This window comes from Scardinius erythrophthalmus (genome assembly GCF_964197995.2).
Source record: "Scardinius erythrophthalmus genome assembly, chromosome: 8".
NCBI lineage: Eukaryota > Metazoa > Chordata > Actinopteri > Cypriniformes > Leuciscidae > Scardinius > Scardinius erythrophthalmus.
The window spans coordinates 45,375,029-45,398,687 of NC_138228.1; the positions used below are offsets into that span (position 1 = coordinate 45,375,029).

Sequence of the window (23,659 nt, forward strand, 5' to 3'; positions counted from 1 at the left end):
TTTTTTTTTTTTTTTTTTACATATACATTCAGTACATCTAAGCACACTTTTTTTTCACAAGGGAATCATTGTGTGGTAAACAGCAACACAGATTGGATTTGATAGATCTAATGTTTCAGTTTTCATACTGGGCAAAACTCAAAAAGTTTTAAAATTCATCTGTATGCTGACAGGTGCCGGAGATGATGAGGCTGTCTTCTCCATCCTTCTCTCCCAGTCTGATAACGCCACACACACTTTCTAGGTTTACAATCAAGCTGCAGCTGTTCACTCCATTATGATACCATCACGACATGGACTCATATTGGCCAATCTAGCAGCCAGCAGGACAGATGCCCGGAGTTTAATTTTCTGTTTTGAGATATCGGCTGCATCTGTTGCTGTTGGTTAGTTTTCCATGTGCTGTTCCCTGGTTGATGAATCATGTCTGGCTGCTTCTAAGAGTCGCTGGAGAGCGCGGCCATGGAAAACAAACAACGAAACGGCCCGTATCTGTGTGTGCACATCAAACGCTTGATGAGCAAAGCAAGCAACCCACCATGAAAACCTCTTCATCAGATATGTCAAAGACATCACTGCAGAGACGCACAACATGGCTTACAGTAACGAAACAGACAACTAACAAGCACAACGCACCAAACATAATTCTTATTGTGATAATTGGGGAGTAAATCTGTTTGTTTGATAGATTAATCAAATGATATGTTTACTCTTTTCCTTTTTATTTTCTTTTTTTTTTTGTCAAACATTGTCAGGGATAGTAAAAGAATGGCAAATGAAAAAAAAAATAACTAACTAAATATAATTATTAAATATGAAAAAGGTTTAAAAAATGGACAATACAACATTAATACAACACAAATAGTAGAAACTAAAAACATAAACTAAACTGAAACATGTTGGTTCCATAATATATCACAACATGGTTTCAATATAAAGCACCATTTTACAAGTAGCAGAATACCCCCTTTTTTACACAGATATAAAAGAGCCACCGACAAAATATGTCATGTTCAAACTTAAGACACTGTTTTGGGGCAAATGAAGCAAATCCACATCTTTCCTGACTCCCATATCATAAAATGATCCATCTCAGTGCACATGACCACTCCTCCCCACACCACATTATGGTGACACCACAATAATAGCATTTCTACGTCTTTAGTCCCTTAATCAATGGCCGACAAAATTACCCCACGTTAATGTCAGGGACATTTCAATGCAGCATGGTACATGAATCCTCCTCGGAAGGCTATCATTAATTCTAACACTCTCTGGCTCGGATATTTTTATTGCTCTCCCACAGTGAAAGTCATCAAAGCGAGCGTCAATCAAGACATTTATTAAATTCACAAGTGAGATGCCACTAAATTCCCTCAGATCAATGTCAGCACTTGCTACGGGGCCCGTAGACACGGACGTGAGAAAGAGGAAATCGGTGCACTGTCCTGAGACGGATAGCATCATATAATTAGAAAGAATATTTCACAAATTCTGATCGCTAATAATATAACGTGGGGAATTCATGGGCCGTTAACATGTTATGCTCGTGATGGAGTGCTTTCAGAAACCCTGGAGTGAAAGAAAACACTGACGCTCCGACTCCTTGCTTCAAGCAAAATCATTCCTCGCTCCGCACAGCTCACATACTCGAAATATTAGCAAATATTACAATAATGAAAAATATTTTCATGTACTGTCAGTGCTGTTTCACCACCCAATTCACTAAATTAACTGTGCAAATAGATTAATAGTTTAGTTTATTGAGACTGTCTGGCGTTACTCCACGACGGCAATCCAGACACATAAAACAAAGATTATTGGAGTATTTTTTTACATTAAAATACTTTTTCAGTCTTTCTGCTTAAAAATTTCATGTTTAGTTCAATGTGTTACTTGCCTTTTTTTTTTTTTCTTTAGATATTATGTCAAATTTACCAGCAATTTCTGAGTGAAAAATTGATTATAAAACCTTTTTTTTTTCAGTGTACCAGATTGGATGCTTACCAGTGATGCGCGGGTTGATCCAAAATGAGCGGGTGCATGCGGTCACCCGCGGTTACGAGTCATCCAAAAATATTTTTAATGATATTTGGGTCACGGTCGGTAAGATCATTTGAAATAAAGATGCCAATTAAACCTTTGTAATTGATATAGTACTAGACACAATTTTCTATGAAATACATAGGCCTACACTTTTATGACGCACGAGCTCAGTCTGCAGGTAGAGATGGAGGCAAGTGAAAAGGTGAAGACTGGGGAGTGGAAGCTCCGCAAATGCACAAATGTTGTGCTTGTGAGAGCTTCAATTGGGCATCCACGGGGCGAAATAGCCTAAGTCTACTAATACAAGTGGGAAATTCTTATTTAGCCTACCTTTTGAATGTTGAGCGTTATTAACTTTTGAATAAATGCTGACGCGGGACAAAATGCCCGATTTCCCAACACGTTGAACTGAGCAATGCCATTGTACCATTTTAATAGGCTACTTTTAAATGCATATAGCTCAGTAATGTCAGTTTTATGTATTTTCTGAGAGGGGGCGGGATTTTTGTTGGGAAAGAGACGCACACTTCGACAACACATGCAGCATCTTAATTGTTAAGAAAATGAAACGAAATAAATGAATAAATCAAGCCTTTATTACATAACACTAGGCTATATCATACAGCACCCCTAGTTCCTACGTCATTGCTATGATGAGCATTTACTACTTTTAAAAAATGCGGGTCAGGAAGCGGGTCGGGTACAATATATATATATATATATTTATTTTTTTATTTTTTGGTCCGAGTTGCGGGCGGGTTAGTTGAAAACGTCAACGCATCACTGATGCTTACCAAGGAAACATCCTAACAATGTTTACTGAAAGTTAACTTTGTGAAAAGATGTATTTATTGAATAGAAGAAAAGAAAACCTCACATAAAACCTGACGCTATTACAACATTGTTCTGAAGAAAAAATAAAAAAATACAATTCCTAAATAAAATATGTGCTCTGCCTGGTGTTTTGTTTGTTTTCTTTTACAGCTTCGCAGTCAATTTCCTTCCCTCTTCCCTCTCCTTCACTCTGTCCCTCATCCGCCAGCTATCTTTTGTTTCCTCGAGCTGAATTGAGGATGAACATTACTCCTACATATATTATATTATCAACATCCAATGCTACATACCTCACAGGGATAAAGGAACAAAGAAATCTATCAGATAAAGGACTTAGTTCCAAGAAAAATACAAAATGTCCATGGACAACTGCACTGACTAAAGCTAGAGTTTATAAGTTCTGGAAAAACATTGTCAGTACTTGAAACATATGTAAAGAGCAATAAAGCCTATACTAAATGAAGAGCATTACAGCTTAAGCTCATGTTATTGGTCCTGTCCTTTATAATTAAGATTCTAGCAGCAATGTGCATATCCATGAAGAGAAAATAACATGTATACAGAAGTGTAGGTGGAAAAACAAGATACCATGGTTGACGTGCTGAAGTCTGTACAGTCTGTAAATATTTCTGGCCTGAATCGTTAGACTCTGCCATACTATTATGACATTCTTTCAGTGTAAATCGGTAAGTTATGCCTTTTCTGGTCATCTCACTGAAGCTCAGGTGTGAAAAACAAAACGGCCAAAGTGTGTTCATTCTGCCAAGGCTCTCGTCTGGCCTGATGGGTAATCAAACACAGGCATGTCTGATTCCAGCCTCTGTCATTTAAAAAAAAAAAGGCTAGAAACAACTCGGTTTGCCCACCTACAACTGTATCACACATCCGTTCTATTCCTCAGTACATCTCGAATCACCGCTGTGCAATTCCCTTCACTACTGATTCTACTGCTCTTATTTTTCACCTCGTTTTAAAACCCACACAGAAACGTTCTAACTAATCGTCTTGCTATTGGCCCTCCGCGAGGCCGAGGCTACATCTCACGGAAATAAATAACTTGTATTCCAACCTCTTTCTCATCTGTTTGGAGAGGACAGGAAACATTATTCTTGGATATTGGATCAGTGTATCAGATCCCTGCTTTGATTTGAATGCCTGATGTGGCGCCCTGATCCTTGTCTTGGCTTAGACACACCGAACCGATGCCAGCCAGGATAGTGGATTTCAGTTTTGAGACGGCTCTAAAAATATTTGCAACTAAATGCCAGAGCGTTTCTCTGTGATGCAACACAGTGATGTGCCAGTCAGAAGATAAATGTGAATTATAGTTAGTTCTATTTGATCCTCATCACAGGGTGTGTTATTATGAAGCACCTACAGTAATGATTTGGCATCTTACTTGTATTGGGTGACTGGCGGATTAGCTTTTGCTGAGCAATGGAACTTCACCAGGTTTCCCTCCAGGACTGGTTGAGGCTCCACAGAGAGATTCACCAACGGCAAGTCTGCAAGAAGACAAAAGTAATAAAAGAAACTAATAAAAAAAAAAAAAAACATTACTTTTTCCACAAAAATGCTCAGTAATTTTAAAACAATAGGTGAAGATTTGCTTCAGCTATTATCTGGTCACGTAGGAGCGTCGGAAATAAGTGTGAGAGTATTAACTGCGCATCATCAAAAGATGTGAAAATCAGGGAACAAAGCACTAACTAAAGCACCGTGTGTCGACTAATGAGAGGTATACCTTCTAATCTTTGCAAAAGAGAACTAAGTGGAAAAACAGTTTATCATTCAATCATTACAGCTAAAACAAAAAATAGCACTGCATAATGACATTTAAACTGGGATATTAATAACAAACACAGATTATGCAAGCAATAGCATAATACCTTTTTCATTTTCATTAACACTTTGCCTACTTTAAATGTTCTTTCTTGTTTTACCACAGTACATAATATTAATGCACAAAAATGAAATAGTTCAACTGATCTCTTTATGAACTTTTTGAGGCGTTAAAGTGGTAGTAGTGTATCTGTCAATGGAGGGACAAAAATATCTCAGATTTCATTCAAATATTTTCATTTTTGTTTTAAATATGAACAAAAGTGTTATGGGTTCGGAAATACACGGGGGTGAGTACATGATGATATGTTTTTCAGTTTTGGGTGAACTACCCCAATCTTTGTTTAGCATATTTAAATTCAAAATATTACAATTAGATGCAGTAGATGTCCCTCATATGCCTCTAATGCCAAGCTGTATTTTGCACTGCACAACAAAAACAGATTTATGGATCTCCAGGGATGCAAAAAAAGAGACCTAATTGTTGTGCTTTTACCAAGAACGGACAGTGGCAAGCGCAGAAGCTAAGCAGCACACATCAGCGATTCAGCATCCACAGGGAGCACAGGCGGGAGAGATAAAGATAGATGAGTAGAGAGAGAAAGGCAAACCGGATCGTCATGCACTTGAGAGCCAGCTATTCTACATACGTGTTCTATTACACTCAAGTTACTCTAATTTAGCCTGCGCTGGCACGGCTGTGTTACAACAACACAGATCAGTGGACCAAAAGAGAACAGGACTGCCTCAGCTGGAGTGCCGTCGGGGCACTGCTGCAGTGCGAAGTGTGTGTGTCTCGGGAAGTATAGTGTGTGGCCCACAGGAGCACAGCTGGGCAGAGTGGCATCCCGGCGGTTGGTGCAGGTGCTGCCCTTTTTCCCCATCTGCCTTTTTTGACCACACACACCTGTGCCAGGTTGTTCACAGGCTGCACAACACTAACCGTCATTCGTGAGCCCGCGGGACACACCGGCGCGAGCAGGACAAACTGATTAGTGCTGTGTGCTGCCCGGGTACCAGCAGGATACGTGTAAAGCGTTTACTCTGGCTAATTGGGCATGCAGGTAGGTGGATATCAGAGGTAGGGGCGTTCAGGCTGGTTTATGGGTTGGTACATATCATAAAACGGATAGTTCTCCATCTAAATATTGACCGCAGATTGCATATTAATTCACTAAGTTGACATAAATTAGCCATTAGCCCAACTGTAGGCTGAATAATATTAACCATATAAAGCTTACGGTATTATATTTGATAGGCAATATATTTAATGGCCTCTAAATGTACTGCATGCCTTCTGTCGTCTGATTGATACTTTATGCTGTTTTAGCAAGTAAAAGGCATAAAGTATCATAGTACACATGTCTTTTTGTTGTGGAATCTGATTTTTGTAAATTTAAGATTAACTTCTAATATTTGAAGATGAACACTTACTGGACTGAAGCAACTTAGGTTTACTTGACTTTTTTATACAAATCATCTGTATGTATGTAAAATGTAAGTATCAAATATTATACATCAGGCTTTTGAGGAATGTTTATTTGTTCATCTCTCAATTAACATTGTATTACATTGCATTATTTGTGTAATCCAAACAATTAAAATGACAAAGCTTTGATAATACAACTAAGCATTCAAAATATCATCTTGCTAAGATATATTTTTGGCAGATATATATCAGTGACAACTGATATTTATATGCATTTTATGAAAGTACACTATAAAAAAAAATTATGTGATCAATAAAGTATAACAACATATGTCTTTACATTGCTTTAACTCAAGTTATACAAGATTCAACTCATTTTTTAAAGTCAGTTTAATGCTATTTAAGTTGAAGTGACTTAAACATCCAAGTTGATTGTACTTTATTTATTTTTTTACAGTGTAGTCTGCTATAGTGTTACAAAGATCTCATTGATCGATTACAAGTGATACGAATTTAATCTTACTTTAAATATCAGCATCAATTTACATATTGTTTTGCCTAGTTTGGGCTTCTGAATAAAATTGAGGTGTGCTTTTCCTCCTCAAGTATGAGCTATATATTCTCCTATCATCAGATAAGATAAGATAAGATTATATATTTTTGTTTAAAAATCTGTTCTCAAAACTATTATTATGCAATAAGTTCAGGCCTTGTAAATTGATTGTTCTAAAAGCTTTCAATGTAAGTGCATAGTAAGAAGTCACCAGATTCCGTGCATTACAGTGAATTTACCATGATTAAGGTGGTTTCAGGCACTCCTTACCTGCGATAAAATCACTCTACCGAATAGCCTTCAGTGGCGTATTGATTTATTTTCATTATTTTTGATATTAACATTCATTTTGCTCCTTAGCTGTTTTGAAGCATATCATGATTGCCTTTGATGTCAGTTCAAGTCTTTTGAGAGTAACCCTTGAGGGAGATGAAAGCCATCAAAAGTGTCCTCTACTTACGACTAAACTGAAGTGTGACATTAACTTTCTGTCTTAAATAATGAAATAAGCATTTTTAGATGGACGTTCATCCCTGGAGGAATGACTAGCTCCTCCCAAAGGCCCCGGCTCGAGAGGCAGACTGGCAGAAGCTCACAAAGACCCTCGTGACCCGCAAATCTATCGACAGACAGTCTCTTAATAAAGTAGTCTGTTTGTCACTTTGATGTATAAATGCATGAGTCTCTCTGGCCTGAGACACGCGCGGCAAGCCATCAATATGCAACTCCGATAATTCCTCCGCTTCATCAACAGGGAGAGCACGAAGGCAACAATGACAGCCCACAAAACAATGGGATTGGAGGAGAGGAGTGATCTAAAAAAAATAATTATATAAAATAAAATGGTGGGGGGGGGGGGGGGCAGTGGTGAGATGACAGCTTTTGATCGGAAGTTCAAAGCAAAGAGCAGATGGTGGTTTCAAACAATCGGCCAACTTCCCCAGAGTTGGGAGGAAGGTGCCAAAGAAAATGGCTTCTGTCTTTCTTAAAGCTTGATTTCCATTCTCCCTGGGTCACTGTGGCCAGCTGTTCTCAGAGAGGGCCGATAGCCTCGTATCAGCAGGAGGAGGGCGATTTAATCTCTTTATAACTCAACTGAATCTGTGCCACAGTGTGGGCTTCACTGACACTGAGATCTCACAGCAACTTTTGTTCTCTCTCCAAACACAGTTCATACGTCTATATTGGAGACTGAGGCTAGTACTTTCAAAGGCTCTTTGCGGTGAGTCACTACACTATAATCAATGCATTTAGCACCAAAAACATGCAGTACTCCATAGTGTACACTGAGTTTTGCACAATACATGTAAACATTGTGCAGTTTTTGCCCTGTGGAGTTATCTGTCAAGCTCTCTACATGAATAATGTATTGCTAAAGCATATATTCATGCACACAAAATGTCTTATTTTTTTGCTAATCTAATTATAGCCCATCTGTGCATCTAATTCTGTTTAAGGCATGCCGTTAAATTAAATCCTTAGAAATCTTAAATTAAATTAAAGTAGATGCTGTGAAGAGGTTATGTTGTACATTTCCCCCCTCCAGAAAATACTGTAAATGCACCAAAAAAACTGTACTATATTTTTCCAGAATATTTTTTCTGACCATTTTTCCATTTAGGCTTCTTCTCATTTCAAACGAGACGCATGGATTTGTGTTGCAGGATCAGCGGGTTTTGCTGTCAAATGATGTGACCCTCTAAGGCCAATGCAATGTAAAGTTTGGGTTTTTTTTAGTTTTTTTTTTTTGTAAATTTCATATTTAGATGCTAATTCGCTTAACCTCGGGTCAAATTATCCTAGGATTTCTGGATATCGCAAAATTTCTGAAGTAAATCTAATTCCTGCATTTAAATGATTACATGAAAATAAAGTCAGGGAAATGCATTGAACTGGACAGGTTTAAGTGGTGAAGTAATGCAGTGGATAATGTTTGGACTCGTCTCATTTAGGCCCCATTTTGACTGAAAGCGAGCGGCTGTCTCAGAGGCCTGAGCTGATCAGAATGAGAATTATCGGAGCAGAGGAAAAATCCAGAAAGCCTTTAATTACTTTTGTTGCTGATGACATTATCACATCGAACCAAGTGGTCAATAAGTGGACTCTGAATGAGGGCTGACAAAAGCTAGAGTGGGCATATTAGAAGATGGACGTGATGAAACGCACACACATCCTTCATGGGTTTGATTTTGTTCTTCTTTTTTTATCTAGTGGAGTTGTCAGTCTTAAGGCTGCTGACATCAGAGAAAGGGGTGACAAAAGCCGATGTCGTCTCCTCGCGTCGGCAGCGTCTGAGCCGAAAAGCTGCGCTTGAACACCACAAAGACTACAGGGGCCGGTTGCACCAGCTGTGCATAAGTTACAACTTAGCCTAGTTTTGACGTAAATGGCCACTACCTTTCAACTTACGCACTACTAAATATTTTTTTGTTGCACCATTGAACTTAGTTGAACTTTAACTCTATGTATAAACTAAAAAAAAATATGGAAGCCTCCAATTAGGAGTAACGGTTGGGACAGACTTCAATTCTTTAGACATATGATAATGCTGACATTTACACTCGCTTACATTTTAAGAGCGAGAACATTATGTGAAAAGATGAACTTTGTTAGCGGCTCTTCAACACGAACCCGTCCTAAACAGTGTGCCGTTGTGTGCATCAATCTGTGTTGTGAATGTCCAATAAAATCAGTCATAATCGATATATATATATAATTTCTTTCTTTTTTTTTTTGTATCAGTATTTATGTATTGATCTTTATTAATTTTGTTTCAAATACAGTTTCTGAATTTTATAAAAACACTTATCTTATTCATGATTAAATAGTATCGTATTTAATGGAAACTTATTTTTACCATTAGTCACGTGAGGCAAAAGAAGTTAGAATGAAGGATGAACTGACATTCACACTGCATTCCAGCACAACTTTACGGAGAGTTACTTTACGACCTACTGGCTATGTTCTGCCTTCAGAGCAAATGGTGCAACCGGATAAAGTGCAGAGTTAGTTACAACTAGCTAGTAGTTACTCAGCCTCTAGTGTGGACTATACGTTCCAATATAAGAAAGAACTTACGAACGGCTGGTGCAGCCTTACCCAGATGACTGCCAACTAGCATGTGCTTTCTGTGCATGCGTGTAAGGAAATAACTGTCTATACCAGCAGGTATAGTCTATATTCATCATTCATCAAAAAGGAGAACAAAACTAGGGCTGCATACAGTATATACTGTACAAACCATTAAATAAAGCAGCACTTGCCATTTTGAATATCAGTCATGTTGACCAATTTATTTATTCCAGGCGCCTCATGTTGTTATGAAAATATCTGCACATTGGAAAGCTCAGGTATAGATGGTTCAAAATTAGAACAGCCTTGACTTCTTTGTACACTTTCATGACTTTCGCGTTTATTCTCGTGCACTGATTTGCTCGCTAAACTGAACAGCCAATCAGGGGTCACGATGTAACTTGGTGTTAACTATAATAGCACGATGCATCGTTAAGGAAATCAACTAGCTAGTCATGACTGTTTCCTGAAACCGTATTGTCGTTCAACCACGCTGGTTAAAGGAGAACTCCGGTCAATTTTAACATTGAGCTCATTTTTTGTACATTTGGAGTGCTGTCAATACAGAGAACAACGACAAAAATCGGTGTTGCCTACACCGTGTTATCCTCTTTTTAAAATTTGCACCCTGTTGACTTCAATGGGGCAAGTTTTAAACCTGCTTTTAGCCTCTTAACATCCTTGATGTGTCATTACAAGTGCCCAGCCATGTGAGTGATTCTTTCAGAGTGATCACGGGTGAAATCAAATACCTGTGTTTACATCCTGTTTTCGGTCTAAGGCCACAGTAGTTGATTGTCGAGTTCACACGCATAGGTTTAGTTACCTATGATCACGCGCGTGAACTCGACAATCGATTACTATGGACTTCGATTGAAAACAGGATGTAAACACAGGTATGTGCGCTGGCTGAAATAACATCATTTTTATTAATATCTTTCACATCTACTGCAGTCAGATTCACCTGTGATCACTCTGAAAGAATCACTCACATGGCTGGGCACTTGTAATGACACATCAAGGATGTTAAGAGGCTAAAAGCAGGTTTAAAACTTGCCCCATTTAAGTCAACAGGGTGCAAATTTTAAAAAGAGGATAACACGGTGTAGGCAACACCGATTTTTGTCGTTGTTCTCTGTATTGACAGCACTCCAAATGTACAAAAAAATTAGCTCAATGTTAAAATTGACCGGAGTTCTCCTTTAATGACGTCACGCAGGTGGTGGAGTAATAACTTCTTTTAATTAATCCATTTGAGATTAATGCTAGATTATTTTGCTATAAATTACGGACATGGCATCTGATGATTAGTTCTCTTTTTTTTGCAGTTATTTTGCTTAATTTCCAGATTCAATCATAGGCTTGTTGTTATTTACTAGAGACGCGCTACGCAAAAACACTACGTAAACTAACTCGAGGCTCAGAGAGAAGGAAATGAATAGTAGAATAAAGTCGTTATTTTTGTTTGTTTTTGCGCACAAAAAGTATTCTCGTCGCTTGATAAACTTAAGATTGAGCCACTGGAGTCACTTGGACTATATTAACGATCTCTTTAATAACTTTTCCGGGCCAGCAAGTTTCAATCACTTAGAAGCCTATGGAGGAGGAGTGATCTCAGATTTCATCAAAAATGTCTTAATTTGTGTTCCGAAGATGAACGAAGGTCTTACGGGGTTGGAACAACATGATGGTGAGTAATTACTGACAGAATTTTCATTTTTGGGTGAACTAACCCTTTAATGACGTCACGCAGGTGGTGGAGTAATAACTTATTTTAATGAATCCATTTGAGATTAATGCTAGATTATTTTGCTATAAATTACGGACATGGCATCTGATGATTAGTTCTCTTTTTTTTGCAGTTATTTTGCTTCATTTCCAGATTCAGTCATAGGCTTGTTGTTAGCACGTACACACATGCACGCTACTTAAAAATGGTGCTTTAAATCTCGACAAACTAAAATATATAAATGGCATTTATTCGAAATAAAAGATATAGATTGCAATGAATCTATATCTATAGATGCAGTTTTAACATAATGAATGGGGTGAAAAGCCGCAGACGAGAGAACGTCTAGATGACGTGTGGAACACACCACAAAAACCAGCCCGACAGACGCTCACCAACTCTAGCGCTGGAAAACGGCAGCCATCAGCTTGCTGTGTCACGACCCTTAATGTCTTAGTAAGTGTCTTTCATTTGGCTAAAGTAATTTATCAAAGTCTTCCCTCCTTCCTTCAAGGTTCTCATCTTAACCTTTTGTCACTCCCTTTAAACAGGCAGACGGGAAGAATATCTGTCGTTCACCTGGGGTCACCCATTGATTCTCTGTCTTTCTGCCTGTGTAGGGTACATGGCAACATGTTCACTGCACTGCACTCACAACATCGATCCAGCTACACACATACACATGGACAAAAAAGTAAAATAAAGCATATTGATTTTTCTTTTTCATTCTCATTACTCTTGCTAAAGCGGAGTCTGGGCACTGCATTGCTGTTCTCGCCTACACTTTGCTTAATGTGATTTTCAGGGAGTATGGCAAATATGTTCTTTATCTATAATTGTTTATTTTCTTAGAAAAGCCATAAGAGCTAGTAGAGGGGATCTGATGCATACCATTGACTCAAATAATTTGATTTAGTTCACCGAAAAGATTCATTAACTGATTTACTTGATGGCTCTTTCTGTTGGCGGTGAGTGGCGATGAGTGACGGGTGTCTTTTTGAGCGTTAAGTGATTCTTTCAATCCCTGCGTCCAAATATGCGTACTAAAAAGTAGGCGAAAAACAGCATGTGAAAGGTGTAGGAAGTCAGAATTCATAGTATTCATAAACCAGCAGGCAAAAAGTACACAGATAACCTGCTACTTCAGTCAAGATTCTGAAATGGACATCCAATGGACACTTTACGATCCCATGATGCCACAAGAGAGGGGTTGTGAAGGGCAGTGAAGCGATGCTACTGACGCTGTTGGTCATGTGACAATGACAACATGATGAACGTAGTACATCCGGATTTCATTCTACCCTTTGTGAGTTCTTAATTTTGAAGTGATAAACTTTAAATTAATATTCTTAACTGATTGTAATGTTTTTTAGACACTTAATTAAGTTATTTGCAATTGAATGAAAATGCATTATACTTTAAATGTATATTCTTCTTTTTTTCTTTTTCTTTTTTCTGTTTTTTCTCAAGGATAGGCAAAAAAATAAGCCTTTGGCTTCAGCCTATGCCTTTTTGGTCACAAAATACATTGTGTGAATTGTGTAGATTGTGTTTATTTGTTGATATGACTTGTGGGTATGTGACCAAATAAAATCATTCATTCATTCATATTAAATGTAATCTTAAATGTAAACTCAAAAGGTTTATATGTTAAAGGTTAAACTCAAAAGGCACATATTTTTATGTAATTTCATAATTCTATTGTCTTTGAAATATGGTTTAGTGTAGGCTACTGCTGAATGTACTGATAAGCATTTATAGTTATACATTTAATTTCTATTGAACATTGTATTTCATGCATTTAAATATATTTCTTATTTCACATGTACAGTAATAAGGAATTCACAATTTAGAACATTGAAAATATATTTACATGAAATATTGCATTGCACACTGCAGTTAAAATTATAACCAAGTACATGTGCTTGAAAATGTTAGTCAACACATAAAATAAGTGTCCTTTAAAGCATGACAAAAGATGATTAAAACAAAATGTAAATTAAAGTAAAATTTGACATTATAAAATGCACTTTTTAAAAGTGTACTTAAGTTTGTAAAGAAACAGTCATTAAAGTGTACAACTATTAATATTATATTATCTGCAAGGCAGTTTTATTCAAAATATACTTTTAAGATTTAAAATACACTACAAGTGCACATTTAATACAACTTGTTTAATACTGTTTTTGTGTGCACACAAGTTACTTTGGCCTTAAACGTACTCATAATCGAACAGCTGAGGGAATGCTTGTGAGAACCCACTTTTCCACGTAGTTACCCATTGGCTTCAGTCATTCACATTAAACGCTTAAACGGTATTTTCCACTGGAATGATCTCGTGAGTTTAGCGGTTGGGCATGTTGCAGTAGTGTGCGAGGTGCTCAATTCTACCCTGAATAATTTGTGCTGTGCATCAGCAGACAGCTGTCCTTCATCAATATTAACTGATTTGCATGGCTACACACCCCCCCTGTGGCCTGGAGGATGCCCCTGTGGAAACACTCGTACCCTCCTGCATCGGGTTTGCATCCTTAGCTTTGTCCCACCTGCTGATACCATCATAACTTATTCATTAAACACCTGCTAGTGTTTGATCCTCAGAGGGGGAGCTTGCCGTCATTGCTTACTATTCACCGTCTTTATTTGTTCCCTTCTTCTGACTTAATGTCTCATACTCTGCAGAGCTCCAGCTCAGGAGGGTGATGTAAATGTATCCCACTCAGACGGGTATTCATTTAGTCATTCAAAAGAGGACTGGGCTGCATGTAATTCTGAAAACCTCATTATCCTCTTTGCACGACTCCCGTTGCACATTCACCTGCCTCTCTCCCAGGGATGTTCCTTTCAACCGCGTAGAATTTTGCAACAAGACGGCTCGCCTCTGTGATACATTTGAAATATTTCCATCTTTCCAAGGAGAGGTGGTGAGAGTGGTGTAATGAAATTAGAGAGTGCAGAGACTTGACAAATTTGTCAGCGCTGTGCCGGAGTTCAATTACAGTAGGTCTGATTTCTCGCGTGGTTTAATTAAAACACAGATGGTGGAATGGGGAGCAGATCTGGAGAGGGATATCTGCAGGTCGGATAAATGGGCATGCCAAAAGATGGGGCGTGCTGAAAGGTTTCTCATTGGTGAAAGGAGCTTTTTGTTGGCCAATCATCCTTAACCATACATATATGTCCACTGCCTTGCATAAACACATCTAAGCTGGTGCAACACAAATGCTAATCATCTTTAATGCCGTCTTTGCTCCACAACGCCTCACCCTGCACCCAGCTCCCTTTTGTGCTACAAAGTGCTTCTTATGTCACGCATGAAGTTGCACAATGGAGCTGTCACCGGCAATGAGTCTCTAAATAGCATGTTCTGCTTTATTAGTCATAGTTAGCATCACTGATGAGGGTTTGCGCTATGCAAGTAGAACCGCATTGTTCTCTGAAACTTCCAGAGAAGAGACTTAAACGGCCAGCCAGAAGGAACTAGAACGAGTGGGTGAGATGTAAACAATTTAAAGTCAAAGTGATTTTTTTCTTTTCCGAAAGAAACAGGATGTTTAAACGGAGAAAATACACAATTTTATCCATTAGTAATAAATTGGGTAGAGATTAAATTTCCACATGGTTTGTGATGTGAGTTTTTGTGCTTTCTAAATTTAGATTGTGACCAATATCAGAAAAAACTGCATTCACCGCTAGACGATTCACAAATTGGTGTCATTTTTACAACGCAAACGATGGCTCGTCTTGATATCACTCTCAGAATGAGAAAATCTAAATTAATTATGAGACTCCAGCAGACAGCCATCCAATTAATAGTGAAAAATTAAGTGCCCTTAGATTAGTATCACAATGTATTTAGAGGTTTTAATTCAGTAAAACTGACTTCTTGCAAGTACAATAAAAAGAGGAAAAATCAGAGTGTAGCATCACTTACGTTGGATATCAATAGTGACACTGGTCTCTTTCCCGTTGGGCACGGCCTTGTTGGACGCCCGACATATGATCTTCTGTCCAGATTCGATGTTGGAGGCTGAGATGTAGAGGGTGCTTACGGTGCTCTCCCTTCGCCCATCTCGAACAAAAGCCTACATGAAGAGAATGAAGTAGTTAGGAACGATTCACACTCTTAAACGCAACCTATATGCAACCTTTAGGGGTTTCCATCATGGGATCATTCTATGGATTTAGTTTTAATTAAATTTTATTTCAGAATAAGAATTGAACAGCTCATGAACATACCTTTTTATTTTTTAAATTGAAATAACCCATAAAGCAATCATTGAAAACATTTCTCCTTGTATAGAATCTTTTTAAACATGGAGGGTTATTTAAAATGTTATCAAGAACACTAGGATTCAGAACACCACTGAAGAGTACAGAACAGCATTTCAGTGCCTTTATTTATTTATGAAATAATTACACATGTATTAATTTAATTTGTGTAGTAATTATAAAACTTAATATAATTATAATAAATTATTTAATAATTAAATCATTTTAAATGAAATTTATTTTTGTTTATTGATGTTATTGTATGGAAAGTTAAGGAAAAGCTAAACTTTTTTCAGTTGCAGTCATGGGCGTTGAGGGTGAAATGCAGCACAAAACAACATCATTCAAAATCAATCCCAAGGCTGGGATGAAAAAATAAAAATACTTTTCCCCCCAGCTGTCCACAGGAAATGGAGACAAACAGGACTGTGCTCATGGTGTCTCTGCACATGGACCGATTGTTTTTTTGGGAGAAAACAGCATGTCTGTGGGCTCCTTTGTGCAGTTTGAGAGTGAAGCTTTGGTGCGTGGCATGTTGTACACCACAGAAGAAATCAATCTTCTTTTCCAGTGGTCATAGTCTGTGCTAGGCCTTGCTTGCCCAGCGTAGAGCTCCATCTGGAAGCGCTCGACAGAATTCACACTCTCTGTCACATAGCAATGACTCACGGAGAGGCAGAGAAAGAGAGATGCTAACCAGCATGGCCAACACAACAGTCACTCACTAGAATAAATTGGCCATTGCAGCAGGCCTTCTTCCTGGCTTGTGTTGCAGACATGAGAGATGCACCATGATATTCACTATTTCTTCATCTCTTACTTTGTCTTTCTCATTAATTCTCTTTTTCTTCGACTCTGAAAAGCTGCTGGTTCCAAGGTCAAGGTCAAATTCATTTTTACAAGATGTAATATAAGTCTCAGTTGTCCCCAGAATGTGTCTGTGAAGTTTCAGCTCAAAATACCCCACATATAATTTATTATACCATGTTGTAAATTAGTTTTTTTTTTCATTTTTTTTTTCATTTTTGAGTGAAAGGTAAAACATGCTGTTCGTGCATGTGTCTTTAAATGCAAATGAGCTGCTGCTCCCCGCCCCGCTTTCCAGAAGAGGGCGGAGCCTTTACAGCTCTTGCCTCAGATACTCTGCCAAAAACTAAAACATCTGGGCTGCGTTTCCAAAAAGCACTGTAAGCCTAAGTTTTACCAGCTAATAATGCTTTATTAGCTGGTTGTCCTGCATCCTCAATAAACAAGCTACAGTTAGTCCAAAATGCCGCCGCTAGAGTTCTTACTAGATCAAGAAAGTTTGACCATATAACACCAATTTTATCATCACTACATTGGTTACCTATAAAGTTCCGTATTAATTACAAGGTATTGCTACTGACTTATAAAGCCCTAAACGGCTTAGCTCCAGTTTATTTAACGGATCTTCTATCGCCCTATAATCCATCGCGCTCTTTAAGGTCACTAAATTCAAGGCTTTTGGTCATACCTAGGATATCCAGATCCACCAAAGGAGGGAGAGCATTTTCACATTTAGCACCAAAACTCTGGAATAGCCTTCCTGATACTGTTCGTTGCTCAGATTCGCTCTCCCAGTTTAAAACTAGATTAAAGACGCATCTCTTCAGCCAGGCATTCATATAATATTTTAATCTTACAGTTAAATCCGGTCTCTACTTCATAAACGCCAGAGGAGAACTGGCCCCCGACTGAGCCTGGGTTCTCCCAATGTTTTTTTTTCTCCATTAGGTCACCTAATGGAGTTTTTCGGTTCCTTGCCACTGTTGCCTTTGGCTTGCTCAGTTGGGGATACTTAATTTGATTAATCGATTCAACAGTGCTATTGATCTGCATTACCAAACGTGGATGTTTTACACCAGAAACAAACACTGATGTACTATTTTATTTAATACTGTGAAGCTGCTTTGATACAATCTGTATTGTGAAAAGCGCTATATAAATAAAGTTGACTTGACTTGACTTGACTTAAGTTGGTCGTAGAGACCATTGGTGGCAATTGTTCTACGATCAACTTATGATGCTTTTGGGAAAGTAGCCCAGTTTGGTTTTGATTATCATCTCTATCGCGGTCAAGCTCACATGACATTGCAGTTCTTCTTCATCATGAAAGTGTATTATCTGCATGCGTTTTAAAGCCATATCAGTCTAAACTTCTGATAAATGGTTTTCTGAGCACACACACCCGAAGCACGCATAACCGTGAGTGTTAAACTAAGTTCTCTTTCACGTCTTATTGCGCTTAAACTTCCAAATACACGTCAAAAACACACAAAGTTCACATAAACCCAGTTGGTTATATGTGAACATGAACAGCAAGTAAAGAAATCACATGTGTATATTAGATCTGTGCATAAAAGCGTAATATACAGTACCTACAGTAGCTGTTTATGCTGTTAATATGAAACAAACAACAAAAGAAAAACAGAAAACCACTCACTACTCTTGACTGAATAACTTTTTAGTTTTAATAATAATACATTTCTTACTTGAATGCTGCTGTTAAATGCTCTGGCGAGGAGATAAACATGGCGGACTGTGTACAGCTCACTGTGGGCGGAGTCTATGCTAATAGGTCTGTCAGCAGTCGTGGGTGCGTTTGTGACGTCACATTGCATAGAAACTGCAATCAGCTTATTTTGAGTCACTGCTTATGATTTATGGGAATAAAAAAAAAAAGGAGTGGGTGGATTTTCACCAGTATAGGGAGGTTGTGTACACACAATGCCGACACACACATTTATGTACAAACGTGATACATATACATATACATATACATATACATATACATATACATACACCCCAAAATCTAGCTGTGCTCATTGTTTCATGAATGTGCAATTGCCAGCATGTGAGTGTTCCAGCAAAATGTCCCTTCAGCCAAACCCCCACAGAAGCTTGTGGCCTTTTAATGCCAAAAGCACTGACTTGCGTGGGTGGCCAGTCAAGACCCAATCTGTGTCTCTATAAGACCATGTATTAATGTCATCGGCTCTCCCAAGGAATCCAGAAGAATAATGTACTTTTGAACCATAATAGTCACTCGCTAATAATTAGTCATGTCATTGCAAAGGCCAGTGATAGGGAGCTTGCTAATAGTAGTAATTACTAACTCATTTTTTTCTTTATGCTACCCATTTGAAATATAGCAATGAAACCTCACAATCCCACCAACAGAGAGAAAAAAGTGAAAGAGTGTAGAGAGGGGAAGAGAGGGGGAAAAAGGGAAGCATAAAGACACACCAAAAATGTGCTAAAATACACACTAAAAATGTGTTATTACGGGTGCCACAAAGGCCTTGATGAAGAATCTGTGAGCAAAACCATACATTTCTCACCTTTCTCACAACTGAAAAAGCCTTTTTGGGTAGTCAAATAATCTTTAGTAAAATATATACAGTAGTACATTTTCATTGTACTAAAATAAATTTTCCAATTCACCTTGAAATATGTCAAGATTATGCACTTCCTCTACTAGCCATCATATCCTGTCCTCTCTCCACCCTCCATTCCACATGGCAGCCATTTTGAATTTGAAGTTGAGACTCATGTAGGAAAACCTCAAAGATTAAAGTAAACAACAATGTTCATGCGGCAGCCATTTTGAAATTGAAAGTTGGAAACGTACTCGGTTACTAACGTAACCTCGGTTCTCTCTAGAAGAGGGAACGAGTACTGCGTTCGTAGAACGCTGCGGGAAAAGTCTCTTTTCACGAAATACTGAAGCAAAATTATCCTTAATTTTCATATTTGTAAAACGCATTGCAGCAGTGCACAGCCATGGCGAGACGGCTCGCTCACTCATTGGCTGTTCTGCGGCAACTGCATGAGCCTATCGAGCGAGGGCTGATGCAATATCAGACCAATGAGAGCGCTTCGCGCGCTCCTCGTCACATCCCGCCGAAACGGGTGTGGCCATCCCCTATAAAAGGAGCTCGAGTAGGCTGATTCAACTGGTTTTCATCGCCGAAGCGAACCAGAGCGAACCGCGCGCACGGCAGGGAACGCAGTACTCGTTCCCTCTTCTAGAGAGAACCGAGGTTACGTTAGTAACCGAGTACGTTCTCTTACGAGAGTTCTCTCGTACTGCGTTCGTAGAACGCTGCGGGAACCACTTGTAAGACGCCGTGCGTGCTGGGATGAGAAAACACAGACCACTGGAAGCTAGTCCAGGTATACAGTGCATAATCACCCGGTAGACTTCGGAGAGTCTGGAGGGGGGGGGGGGGGACAACCACCCTCAGATAGCTGCGTCCTAAGACGCGATATAACATCACATAGGCAGGGGGAGGCCTGGCTAATGTGGGAAATGTGGGTCTTACGCAAATTTTTGCCCAGATATATGCGCCCTTAGGCGCGAAACAGCGCCACATAGGCAGGGGAAAAACCTGGCTGATGTGGGAGATGTGGGTCTTACGTAATTTCGCCCAATGGATGCGCCCTTAAGCGCGATACAACGTCACATAGGCAGGGAGAGCCTGGCTAATGTGGGAAATGTGGGACTTACACACTTTCGCCCAAATAGGTGCGTTCTAGACGCGATATAACATCACATAGGCAGGAGGGAGCCTGGCTAATGTGGGAAAACATGGGTCTTACACAATTCTGCCCAGAGAACTTCGGCGGCGCTGTGCGTCTGCGATATCAGTGCCGTGTTAGACAGCTGACTCGAATACGCCGAAAACACTTGGCTTGCAAGTGCGGTGAAGTATTCGGTGGCGTTGTGCGCCTGCGAAATCAGTGTCGTGGTAGACAGCTGATACGGCTAAACCGAAAACAACCTGGCCTGCAAGGCGGGAACTTCTAGGTTGTAGAACCTTATGAATGTAGACGGCGAGGCCCAGCCCGCCGCCGTACATATTTCCTGTAAGGAAATCCCGCTAGACCAGGCCCACGATGAGGCAACGCCTCTCGTGGAATGCGCTCTAATGCCCAACGGGCACTGAAGGCCCTTGGTAGTATAAGCCATTGTTATGGCGTCAACCACCCATCTGGACAGGCTCTGTTTCGAAACAGCCGTTCCCTTGGAGCGTCCACTGAACGAGACAAAGAGCTGCTCCGTCTGTCTGAAGGCAGCGGAGCGGGACACATAAGCTCTTAACGCCCTAACGGGGCAAAGACAGCTCGAGTCCCCTTCCTCGTTTGACCCCGGCAGGGCAGACAGGGAAATAACCTGAGCCCTAAACGGAGTGTTGAGGGATTTCGGCACGTAGCCGTGCTTAGGTTTGAGTATGACTTTGGAGTCATTGGGCCCAAACTCCAAGCACGTTGGACTCACAGAGAGCGCGTGCAGATCGCCTATGCGCTTCACCGAAGCGAGGGCCATCAAAAACACCGTTTTGAAAGACAGATGTTTGAGGCTAACAGATTGGATAGGCTCAAAGGGGGGGCCTTTCATGGCTGCCAAGACCGTAGAAAGGTCCCACACCGGGACTGAGGGAGGTCTGGGGGGATTCAGCCTCCTAGCTCCCCTGAGGAAGCGGATGACTAAATCGTTCCTACCCAGTGACTGGCCTGGCGTTGCTGTCGAGCACGCTGCGATAGCCGCCACATAGACTTTGAGCGTGGAAGGGGATCTGCCCTTATCCAACAGCTCTTGTAGGAAGGAGAGAACCTCCGTCACCTCACAATCGAGGGGTGACAGGCCCCGAGCTGTACACCAGCTGGAGAAAACCGACCACTTCGAGGCATAAAGCCGCCTGGTGGAAGGCGCTCTAGCCTGAGTGATGGTGTTCAGCACTCCATCCGTGAGGCTAACGGGTAACCGTTGAACGTCCACGCATGAAGGGACCACAGCTCTGGGTGTGGGTGCCAAATCGAGCCCCTGGCCTGCGAGAGGAGATCTCTCCTCAATGGCACTGGCCATGGAGCGGAGTCTGCTAACTGCATCAGGACTGGAAACCAGGCTTGGTTGTCCCAGAACGGTGCTATAAGCAGTACTGGGCATTTCACTTCCCTGACTCGCTCCAGCACCTGAGGTAGGAGGGAGACTGGGGGAAACGCGTATAGCGGGCAGTGCGGCCACTTGTGGGACAGCGCGCTGTCGTTCTTTGAAAAGAACACGGGGCAATGAGCGTTTTCTGGGGACGCGAATAGGTCCACCTCCGCTCTGCCGAATCTCCGCCACAACAGCCGGACTGTTTGTGGGTGTAGAGACCATTCGCCCGTGGGAACATTGTTCCTGGACAGCCTGTCTGGACCCAGGTTGAGTGTCCCGGGCACATGCACCGCTCTCAGCGAGCTCAGGTTGCGCTGAGCCCATATTAGGAGGCGCTCGGCCAGCCTGTAAAGGGAACTGGAACCGAGGCCGCCTTGGCGATTTATGTAGGACACCACGGCCGTGTTGTCCGAGCGGACTACGACGTGTTGGTCCTTGATGTGGGGACAAAAGCGCGTCAGCGCGTTGTGAACTGCTAGCATTTCCAGGCAGTTGATATGATGGAGCTTTTCTCGTTCTGACCAGAGGCCAAAGAACGGCCTGCCCTCGAGCAGCGCTCCCCATCCCGAGGTGGATGCGTCCGTAGACACCACTTTCACTCTCGAGGAAGTCCCCAGGCTTACACCTGAACGGTACCAATCGCCCGCCGCCCATGGTCTCAGGGCTGCTGCGCAGTCTTGATCGACTTTGAGGCGCAATCGGCTGAGTGCCCACGCTCCGCGTGGCACTCGCGCTTTCAACCAGAACTGCAGAGGGCGCATGCGAAGCAGGCCCAGCTGGAGAACTGATGATGCTGAGGCCATGAGGCCCAGCATCCTCTGAAAACGTTTGAGCGGGATAATCGCACCGCAGCGGAAGGACCTCGCTGCGTGCTGTATGCGCAGCGCGCGCTGTTGCGACAGCCGCGCCGTCATAGAACGAGAGTCCAGAACGATGCCCAGAAACGAAATAGTTTGGCTGGGGTTCAAGGAGCTCTTCGTCCAATTGATCGTGATACCAAGATTCTCGAGGTGATCGAGTAACATGGTTTTGTGCTCCACGAGCTGAGATCGTGATTGAGCTATGATCAGCCAGTCGTCCAAATAGTTCAGCACTCGCATGCCCCTGAGTCTGAGGGGGGCGAGCGCTGCGTCCATGCACTTCGTAAATGTACGGGGTGCCAGGGACAAGCCGAATGGCAGGACTGTATACTGGTATGCCCGACCCTCGAAGGCGAATCTCAAGAATCGCCTGTGGCGTGACGCTATCTGTATTTGGAAATACGCGTCCTTTAGATCTATCGACATAAACCAGTCTTCTCGGCGAATGTGCGCGAGGATTTTGCTGGTTGTGAGCATTTTGAAACTGCGTTTCACTAAAGCTCTGTTTAGTCGTCTTAGATCTAGTATGGGTCTGATACCACCGTCCTTTTTGGGGACTAGGAAGTATCTGCTGTATAGCCCCCCTTCGCTTTGAGCTTGGGATACATGTTGTATCGCCCCTTTGCTCAACAGTTTTGATATTTCGGCGCGAAGCAGGTGTGCTACTTCTGAATTCACCGTAGTTTCGACGCGCGCTGTGAAGCGTGGAGGGCGCCGACAAAACTGTAGCGAGAAGCCTCTCTTTATAATGTCTAGCACCCAGTCCGAAACCCCTGGAAGCGCGGCCCATGCGTCTGCATGGCCGGCTAGGGGTTGGATGCGAAGCGCGCTCTGTTCGCTGTGCGACGGCGGCGCTTCGGGGCGCGCTAGCATAGGCGTTACGCCTGTGACATTTGAGGCGGGGAGCGCGCATAATACAGCGGGCAACACGCTCATCCTCGACCCCGCTACAGTGTTTATCTGAACGAGGGAGGTCTGAGAAGGTCTCATGGGACTCATGCAGCCTACAAGTGAACGTGGGCGGGGACCGGGCACGTTTACTGCTTTGGCCGCGCTGTCT

General features: G+C 41.2%; 1 protein-coding gene across 4 annotated transcripts in view; it reads right to left on the reverse strand.

Moving 5' to 3' along the window:
- kirrel3b (kirre like nephrin family adhesion molecule 3b) overlaps window positions 1-23,659 on the reverse strand; it is a 211,459-nt gene that overhangs the window by 26,734 nt on the left and 161,066 nt on the right. For all 4 annotated transcript variants that reach the window (XM_081372332.1, XM_081372331.1, XM_081372329.1 and 1 more), the window contains exons 5-6: window positions 15,440-15,590; window positions 4,280-4,385 (exon numbers count right to left, since the gene is read on the reverse strand). In XM_081372332.1, coding sequence (XP_081228458.1) covers window positions 4,280-4,385; window positions 15,440-15,590 — 257 coding nt within the window. The remainder of the gene's footprint in view (window positions 1-4,279; window positions 4,386-15,439; window positions 15,591-23,659) is intronic.